General features: G+C 35.6%; 1 protein-coding gene across 1 annotated transcript in view; it reads right to left on the minus strand.

The window, feature by feature from the left end:
• Positions 1-7,778, minus strand: part of LOC108916698 (atrial natriuretic peptide-converting enzyme-like) — a 44,747-nt gene extending 36,969 nt beyond the window's left edge. Inside the window, exons 1-6 of the mRNA XM_018722999.1 lie at positions 7,677-7,778; positions 3,850-4,024; positions 1,139-1,822; positions 954-1,080; positions 566-901; positions 357-509 (exon numbers count right to left, since the gene is read on the minus strand). Of these exons, the coding sequence (XP_018578515.1) occupies positions 357-509; positions 566-901; positions 954-1,080; positions 1,139-1,822; positions 3,850-4,024; positions 7,677-7,735 (1,534 nt within the window). The 5' untranslated portion in view covers positions 7,736-7,778. The remainder of the gene's footprint in view (positions 1-356; positions 510-565; positions 902-953; positions 1,081-1,138; positions 1,823-3,849; positions 4,025-7,676) is intronic.
• Positions 7,779-10,554: the final 2,776 nt, after the last annotated feature.

Below are 10,554 nucleotides of genomic sequence, written 5' to 3' on the forward strand. Positions count from 1 at the left end.
TATGGATCTGGAACATCTGTAAAGTCCCAAAGAAGCTACAAAGGAACTGAGAATGGTTTTTGAACAGCGTTGTGCACTGTTCTGGGATTAGTTAATGCATTGTAAATAGTTTATAAGTTGATTAATCGGTTCGACGCAGAGTTGGGCTAAGTTTCGCGTAATAATTCAGATCACAGGTTGCTCAATGAAACTTATTTCAGTTTGTGTGTATCTATTATTAAAAATAACGCTGAAGAAATTGTAGCAATCTTTTCTATTATTGACATGCGAAAAATATATCAGTTACCTTTACCACCCTGATAAACTTTACTACGGTACTGGTACTGGATTCAAATTGGACTGTAACAGGGACTTACCAGGTCTCGACGCGCGCAGTTTGGCGGCTTTTACTTCATGATGACCAACGCAGATATTGGGGTCCGATGATTCTGGAAAAAGGGCACAATCCAAATACTCGGGGAGAGCCAGGCCAAAGACGTCGAGAAAGAAGCCACACCGTCGTTTGTTTTCTGCAAAGGAAACATCGGCATCAATTTCGGTCGCTGATGAGGGACAGTTGACTTACCGTAGCATAGACTCCTGCAGGGTCGCACCACAACGCCGCTAGGTCCACATTTAGGTACAAACAAGGAACAGAGAAACAAAGCCGCTAGGTCGTAACACCTGACATCAACCACGGCGTCGTAGACTTCAAGTTCTTGTTGTGCGTCTCTTTGTCCGAAGTGTCCCATGTAATTGGGGAACACCGTGAAGTTGTAGGGTATTCCATGCTGCTTGCAGAAGGTCACTATGACCGGTAAGCATATCCCTGGAGCGGGATTGTTGCTCTTCCTTTCGATTACAATTGGACTTGTTGTTACGTTTAACGTTTTATTGACTATTGTTACTGAATTTGGATATGCTGAAATTCGAGCGGTTAATGTGATATTATTGGATGTTATACCTTTCCTTACCCTTAAAATATGCTGCCATACCAGCGCCTATAGCAAATAGTGCTACAGCATTTACCACTAGTTGAGCAAATCTAAATTTCAATCGGTTTGCGCAAGCTGTAGACGGACGACGGATATCTCTTATTATCTGGAAGAAGATTTGTACTGTTAACGATTTTCTATAGCTTAGAGGTCTTGAAACTCACCCTGTGGTGTAGTGACATGTTAGAACCATTGTGGAACCTCACTATCGTCTGCAGGCTGGCAGGAGTAGACACGCTCTTGGTTATAGTCGTGTTACCATTGTTGTCGTCCTCATTGTCTTTAATCTTGGGGATGAGACCTCCGTTTTGCTGTTTGAGCGGAGTTCTTGGGGGGAGCAGCGGGGTCTCCATGGTTTTGGTCGTGTAACTGGGCGAAGAAGTCTGACTGAAACTATCACTAGATACACTAGAGTCCTGCCTGATGGAAACCCTGCCGTGGGCGGGTTGGTTTCCTTGGACCTTACTCGCCGTCATGTTGGGTTTGTGCACCTTGGGGGCTGGCGGTGGGGGGCCCATAGGGGCGGGGGGGATCTTAACATCCTGGTTGTGACTCGCGTCGAACGCGAAGGCCGAAGTCTTTGTGTTCTTGGGACAGTTTCTGTTCACGTCGAATCTTCTGATGTTGATGTTGTTCGCCTCCATGGACATTTGTCGCAGCGGAGGTTTTGGTTTGCTGTCCGTGAAAGGGTTGTTGGGTAGCGCTCGACATTTTGGTGTTGGAGGTAGTGGGGGAGGTTCAGCAGGTTTGTTGCTTATGGTCTTGAGAGGTTTGTTTGGCGGTATTATGCCGGGCATGTTGTTTCTTTTTGGTACGGGCGGCGGACGCAAAGGTATCGGTGGTGGTATCTGGAAACGAATGGAGAAATTTCAAATGAACGTTACAGGTTCTGGGTGGGGAGGGTGAGATATCCATAAAGGCCCCTCGTGCCATAAAACGTAATGTGAAAGTGTAGCGACGAGCTTTCATTTAGCTGGGATATCGCAAAGGTTTATAGATCATCATTAAATTTGTTTTAACAAAGATCCAGGGTGTTAAACGTGTCGACTTATAATAAAAAGGAGGCGGTTAAAATGCGCTTTATATGGATATAATGACTACTATAAATCACTTAATTCCAGCTCACATTGTAGCGAGCGGTGTGTTTGCGTAAATTATTGTGATTACCGAATATTAAAGGATATTATGGTTTAGTGCACGGTGAATTGAATTGAGAGTCATTAAACGAATTAATGCCATTTCTGTGGAAAATCGCGGGAAGTATAAGCGATAAACACTGTTATTGATTGAATGAATCACTCTGTGGGCAACGTAATTGTTTGAAGGATGCCTTCTTGACAACTCCTGAGTGATTTAAAAGAAATTCCTTCTGAATACTGACTTTTCTCTCGTCAGCGTAACGGCACGGGATTATGTTTAGGTTATAGACTACAAGCCCATCGGAAATCTTCAAGGGGTCATTTGACCCAGCATGAATTACTTATAAATCAATACTACCACGTAGAATAATAACTTTAGAAACTATGCCGTCAATTTTTGTTGGTACAGGTGCCGCACAAAAATAGCAATACCGGAAGCCAGGAAAATTTTTGGTTTTCTGAAAATTTTGGGCCGGTTTTTGGTGATTTACTACATTACGGCATTTATACTGCAAGGATTGATACGTAGATAACTTGTTAAATTTTCCGAAAATCAAAAATTTTCCTGGCTTCCGGTATTGCTATTTTTGTACGGTATTAGGTCAAGGTTAATTTTTTTTGTATAACCTATATACTTTAGGATGCCGTACAAAAATGTTTTGCCAGAATAATGTAATAAATTGTTAGGAAGAATTAGGGTATATTAATTAAAAAAGGCTACCCTTGCGGGATGAAACGTTACCCTGTGTTTTTCATATACATAAAAGCTACGCGGGTCTTTGAATCCCACCGATCTTTATACGCCTAACTGTAATGGCACAAGAAAAAAAATTACATCAATCTATACAGTATATCCAAAAGGGATATTGCGAAATTTAATATAACAGAAAGAAGCTGAGGGTGTTATTTGCATTAAAGACGGATAAGAACAATGATTTCGTCTTTCATATGGCCAAGGGCTGGTTGCTTCAATAAAATGACGCACATCCGACTTTTAAAACATTTAAATTCTTGTTGGGACGTTATTGAGCTGCGAATTTACGATATTTAATAGTATGCGTTGTTTACGTGCAGATATTATTTATCCAATAGATAACACAAATCAATTCCAGGAGTAATGAACCGTTACTAACGATAAAAAACGCAATCAAAACTCGACAGAGTGAGTAATCATTTGTTTCCCTAGCTAATTCACTTAATTGCTTAGTTCCGAACGGGAATTAATAGTTGGCACTTCTTAAGTTTCCATAAAGCTTTTGTAGTCGAAAGCTTTGTGTCGATACATTTGAAAGAAGCAAGGAAATTATGTATAAAATAACATTATATTCAGGGTGTTGCGGAAACAAATACAAATAATTTACGGGCCAGTAGAACAGTTGTTTCTTATTTTTCTTTAGATCAAGTTTTATTCATTCAATTTATATTGTTCATACAGGGTATCCCAATAAAGACCCGAACCCCCCCAACAACGCGATTGAGCAAAATAGCTCGTGAGCTCGTATTTTTACTTTATTTTAAGCTAAATCAAAAAAATGTCTGAATGAACTTAATATCATTAAAATATAACCTCTTTGCAATCATTTCCGTAACACCCTGTATATGCGGTACTGCATTCAAGTTCGGTACAATTATTAGTGACAATAAAGGGCTCAAGTGGCTCGAGCCCTCGGACCGTACGTGATGCCGTCACGCTCTCATTTTTCGTCACGGGCGTAATTTTAATATGCCATACTTACGGGTGTCGGTGGTTTGGTGTGTTGTTCCTCGGTGACGGGACAAGTGTGTGCAGAATGTCTTCTAGCGTAGATATTGGAGTTTAGCGGAGCAAGCGTCAGAGATGTGGGCTGGAGAATGGGATGGTCTCCATCAAGAAGATCTAATAGAGCTCGTTCATTAGCCAAACTTCCCCATCTTCGTGTGGAGAAAAGTGACGTTTAGAAAGTGACGTTAACGAATTTATAGCGGTACATTACCAGTACTGTACGCCATGAAGGTGCTATAAAACCGCTAGTATTGTAGTATAACAACCCTAGGTTCGACAAAAAATAAGTAAACGTAGTTGTGGCCAAAAAGATGTGATCGTCATAAGGACTACCTACGTTGTGTGTATCTATTTTTTTAATTTACCGGAAGGCGCTGGCTACTAACTTTGTAGAGGGGATGTATGGTTTAATTATATAAAACAAAAGCAGAGTAAATACACCTAACCTTTATTTACATACAATTCAAATTAAACATGTGACAAATAGAAAGAACAACAAAAACATTAACAACCATTAAACATAAAAGGAGAGTGCCAGGCTCACCTAGAGCTCCTGTGGGGAAAGAGCATGGCAGAGAAACCCACGATCGTTGCTCTTACCACCCAAAGATAAATACAAAACAACCACTAATCAAAGGCATAAATTAAGAACCTTTGCTAATGATAAATAAGTCCTGGTTCATTTAATGTGTCACCAAATGTCGTCTGTTAACCCCAGATTAGTCATACACACTTCCAAGTAAAACTGGAGAGATTTGGTGTTAGTTAGCCGGCAGAGCCGGAAGGTACTGAGGTACCATCATACGGGAGGCTACTCAGCTAAAGTTGAGATTTCGGAAGATCCTTCATGACACTGGAGTCCCATACGGGAGGCTATCCAGCTCAATTCAGATTCATTCCGCACGGGCGAAAATGTTAGTAACTGCAACAAGGCTCGTATAGACGTGTGACATAAAGTGGACACAAGAAATCAAAGAACAACATGATCTTGTTTAAAACAAGTTAAATGTGAAATAAGAAGTCGTTATTGCACTATCTGGGCGGTCTCGACAAAATACATATTTGAACATGTCATAAATAATGAACAGCCTTAAATAATATTTGTAACAATTTTATATTGGAAAAATATACGCCCCTAAGCGTAAGACAATGAAGGCTAAACATAGACAGAATTATTATCATGAAACATCTATATTTTACGAACAACGTCATCACTACAAAAACAAGTTAGCTGTAAAACAAAGGAGTCATTATTGTAAAGTCGGGGGCGCCCACGACGATATACATATTTTAACATGAAATAAATAATGAGCTTTTACCTTAGAAAAATATATGCTCTTGAGCATAAAGCAATGGAAGCTATACATACAAAGAATTATTATCATGAAACATCTATAAACATCACAATCATAAGATTACATAGAACAATTAACAACAAAGTACTTAAAGAATATTACCTGCTAACTAATAACACTTTAAACACTTAATTTTACACTACTTTGTCACACTGCCCGCCGTTCGTCTTGCTACCTATCCGCACACTGTTCTCACTTCAACTGCCTATCTTCAACTAACTATTTAGGCTTCCTTCCAGAATTTCCTACCTAAGTGCTTGTTTTTTGTGCTTCCTTCTATCGACCGTTAATATTACTTTTTCATTGTTATACAACACCCATGTAGCAGGTGACGTGGAAGTTGATAAGATAAGTACGGTTTTGCACAGTATTGTCACAGGAAGTACGAATTAGTTTTAATGTACTTGGAAATTTTATCCAGTCAACTACGTGTTGAACATATTTAACTCAATTAATCCACTAATTGCTTTACCCGTTCCTAAATTTGTCAATTAAAAGATTATAAGTTTTCCCGCCTTCATACTCTAATAAAATGGTTTGTTATTCGCACGGATATTCCTGTTAAATGATATCTGAAAATATTCATCAGTGCGATGAACTACGCCTAGGCGCGCCATTTTAAACTTTTGTAATTGAATTTGCTGTGTTCCTCGTTCCACAAACCCTTTTTAAGCAAACATCAATCCTCAAAGCGACATAATGCACTATGGCGCAGAATAAACAGGCACAGTGTTGGGTACACGCCATGTTTGATGTAAGAGAGTACCACTCCGCTTTCGGAATTAAAATAGAAAGGCTAAAACTAGAATCAGTAATTGAAATAGTTTTGTAAGTTATTTGAAAATGGATATATTTGTACAGGGTGGTCCAAGATTATGTACCGCAATCGCACATTAAAAAATCTCGTCAAATGAATTCGAACAATGTTTTTCGATACCAGAAATCTAGGCATGCTGATATTACGGGAAATAACTACTCTGCTCCGTTTTATTCGAAAAAGAAATTTTTTTAGGATTTTTTATTATCGATACAATTTTATATACAAAATGACTACGCCAATGTTTTTTTTTTATTCTTAACGATTATTCCTAACGCAACGACAATTATGGTACATTATTCTGGACCGCCTTGTATATTTTTTGGTCAAATAGAAACTATTTGCTGTAAGAATTTAAGTTCAGATAAAAGTTTTCGTAGTTTTACCCAGCTTCGTTGAAAAAACTCTTCGGAAGCCTCAAAGCTTTAATTGTTTTTGCGAAAATTTCATCGGCGAAGAAGTACTGGTAAAAAATAATCAATTTCGTTTCACAAAGAAAAAAATGTAATCATTAAAAGACCGGAAAGTTAATTTTATGTAGAAATTTGCCATTTGCTGTCCCTTAGACGATTTAAAATCTCCACAACTCACATAATAAAAGTGTAGATCACTAGATCTGGGCGAGGTCCGGAACATTTTCAAAATTGCAAAATTGAAAAATTTAAAAAAATACCTATTTTATCTGAGTTTTTTTACTTATATCTTGGAACCCATGCATTTTGGAAGAATATTGAAGAGGAAAAAAGATTTAGAATTGATTTTGCACAATATGCTATATGTTAAAAATGTTTAAATTTATTACCGATGTTGCAAAATAGCAATATTTGATGAAAAAAAGGCAAAATAATCAAGATTTTTGGATAATTTTTTAAAAATATTTTAATTGCTCCGAGGGCATTCTAATTTTGGTAAAAAAAGCTTTAGAGTGTAATAAAATAACACACCAAATTTCAGAGCGGTCTTTTCTATGTGAAAAAATTTTCAAGTATCTAGATGCTTTATTTGAGGCTGTGCAATATTTTGAAAATTCGAACTTTTCAAAATTTTTTTAAAAAAATTATTTTGCGGAAACTATCGAACCGATTTTAATGAAATTTGGTGTGTTGTTTTATTATACTCTAAAATTTTTTTTACCAAAATTAGAATGCCCTCGGAGCAATTAAAATATTTTTTTAAAAGTTATCAAAGAAACTTGATTATTTTGCCTTTTGTTCTTCAATTATTGCTATTTTGCAACATCGATAATAAATTTAAACATTTTTAACTTGCAGTATATTGTGCAAAATTGAATTATAAAACTTTTTTTCCTTTTCAATATTCTTCCAAAATGCATAGGTTCCGAGATATTAGTAAAAAACTCAGATAAAATAGGAATTTTTAAAAATTTTTAAACATTTTTATAATTTTGAAAATGTTCCGGACCTCGCCCAGATCTAGTGATCTACACTTTTATTATTTGAGTTGTACTGAAGGTATTCCAGCAAACATTAGCTTGCCCCCTTTCATCCACCTCAAAACAGATTCGCCCTGGTCTAAGTAAAACTAATTTTAGTTCAGTTGTAATTTAAGACGCCTAAATAGTTTTATAGCACCTTGCAATGGGACTTGGGATAATCTACCGTGCGTTACCTTGGCCTAGACCTGGGCTCCTCGATTTGGCTGACGGTGTTGCGATGTCGATCCACCATGGCGTCGTCCTAGAGCATCTTGAGGTAATGATATACTCGTACAACAAACCTGTTGCACCTGTGTAACAAAATACTACCTCAGAAGGGCTCGCACCCCGCTCAAGCAGCGATTCGGCATAATATTAATTCCTTGTGGGAAATTAGTCTACTTGGGTGTATTTACTTTTCTACATTCGTTCCCGATATCGGATTATCTTAATCTCCCGGCTAAATTTGGATCTCGGATACCGTTTGCTTGTAATTCGATCGCGACTTGAAAAATTTTTACTTTTGAATTAAACAAAGTAAGGGTCTACGGGCTAGTATTAAATTTCGCAACAGTAGTAAAACTCTTTATTTTGTTTTTATTACCACGGCTCAGATCAAGAGGTTCGCGTTCAAATCGCGGTGCCGCAGGGGAAATATCCGAATTATTTTGTTGGGTAAGCAGAATTGTTACTTCTCTGCAACGGAATCTATTCCCGCATTTTTCCCGTTGGTAATATCGCATCGCTGAATACTTTCAATGCAGGCGTTTGAAGGTCCATGAAATTGGAACACTTGGTAATTATTTTATATTACTCTTTAAAAATTGTCAAAGTTTTATGTCAAGAAAACGGCAAATAAGCTCGGGTATATTCCAGGAAGTTAAATTACTAAATAATACTCGAGTAAAGAAAAACTATTAATTTTGTCTCTATGGAATTCAGCAACACTGGCAACTTTCTGCCATTTATTAACTTGGAAATTATCTGTATATTGTATTTTAGTGTATTTTTACCGAAACGTAACCAACTAACAGTTTTTATGTACAGAGCGTCCCGATTTACATGGGCATAGATCACTGACATCGACAAAATCCAAATGAAAATATATTTTATTATTAACTCTCGCACTTTTACTTTATTTATATAATTCGAATAAATTCAAAAAAAAAAAATTCCCAAAAAGATCTTACAAGTCAAGGAATAGGAAGCAAAACAAGGGGTGTATAATAACCTCGTGATTTCAGATTTCGAATAAAACAATTGCTAGTACGATTTTTCAAAAATTGGTGCCATATAACAGGCTTGATTTGTAATTTTGAGGTCATAGTCTTGAAATATGCGCCTTTTTAAGTTCTATGTAACAAAAAATATTTAAATTCGTTCGTTTTTTTATACTTTTTAAATAATCTTTGAAATTAAAAAAGTGCACGAGTAATGAAGGCTGATATAAACGCATATTGTTCACGTATTGAAAAGAAAGACCTATTCGTTTTTAAATTTCAGGTATAAATGTAAAAATGTAAGAAAAAGGGTGATAAATTAATTAAAATAAATGAAAACATACCAATTTCATTTATTTTAATTAATTTATCACTCTTTTTATTTATTTATTTTTTCTGGATGTACTTCGGAAAATAGAGAGTTTGCACACGAAAAATTTGCACAATTAATATTTAATGATTAAAATAAAATATTAACGTCGTACTAAACTGATGCAAAAAATTAAAGGGTCAAAATAATTTCCGAAATTTTTCCGTGATTTTTGACAGACTGTATTTAGGTGAAAAATGGTCGCATCTGGATTTAAACCAAAGGATTTTGAAGCTCTAAGATTCTAGTTTTTAGATCTCTCGGTCGAAATTTTTTAGGAGCTACGGTTATCAAGCAATAACGCTAAAAAAAATTTTCAATTTCCTTTTTTTTTAAATTTCAATACGACCATTTTTCATCGAAATATCGGACTTTTAATGGAAAAGGATCCTTTTGCTTTTAATCATCGAAATTTTTCGAAGTTTTTTTTTTGTTTTTTTTGGAAAAGCGGACATTGAAGAAAACAAAATCCAATTGTTTCCAGCACGATTCGGCTTTATCGTCCGATGCTTCTGTTCAGCAACTTTTAATTAAATTAAAATTAAAGTTGATGACCCAAACCAGATTTCGACCCCGATTCATACCGTTTTTTGAGACAAATTTCTAATTAATTTTTGTGCAGTCTGTAATCGCTTAAAAACATTTTTTTCAAACTACCCTTTTTTCTTCCCTGAAAAAAAATTCAAATTTTTAATTTTTTTTTTTTTTTGATCAATTTAAACTTTATTTGCGGTAAAAATGTGCTTATGAAGTGTTTAAGCTCAAAAAACGTGACTTTAATATTTTTCAAAAGTTTGACTGTTTGAAACAAAGAAACTGTTCGCCAGATCGAGATTAAACTTCACAGGGTTCTTCTGGATATATCGAACTGTAAGAGTCATGCTTAACATTAGTCATTTCGTGAATATTTCTAATTTAGCCGTCAATTTTAAAAAAAACCATAAATTACCATTTTTTCCTGTTTTTTAAAATTCGTGTAAATGGTTAAAAAAAAAAATCCGAAAAGTTGCGGCAGCAAAAAAATTCGTGGACTTAGAAAAAAAAAGAAAATTTGCAAAATTTTTTTGTCGCGCTATATGATAACCGTAGTTCCTAAAAAATTTCGACCGAAAGAACTTAGAGATTCAAAATGCTTTTTTTTAATCCCAATACGACCTTTTTTCACCTAAATACAGTCTGTCAAAAATCACAGAAAATTTTCGGGAATTCTTTTGACTTTTTGATTTTTTGCATTAGTGTATCATAAAAAAAAATTTAAATTGGTATAAATTGTAACAGACTTGAGGTTTGCAATTTGAACAAAGTTATAGTCTCGAAATATGTGCGTTTTTTGGTTTTATTTAATAGGGTGAAATATATTGATTTTTATTCATTTCTTCTGTCCTCCTATAAATCGGTACACCCTGTATTTACCGTCCTCAATTTGTTCAAAACTACGAAAAATCGCACTTTTGCGAATTTTTAAATACAAACACATAAAAA

The sequence above is a fragment of the Anoplophora glabripennis genome, unplaced genomic scaffold (assembly GCF_000390285.2).
Source record: "Anoplophora glabripennis isolate ALB-LARVAE unplaced genomic scaffold, Agla_2.0 scaffold2, whole genome shotgun sequence".
Taxonomy (NCBI): Eukaryota; Metazoa; Arthropoda; class Insecta; order Coleoptera; family Cerambycidae; genus Anoplophora; species Anoplophora glabripennis.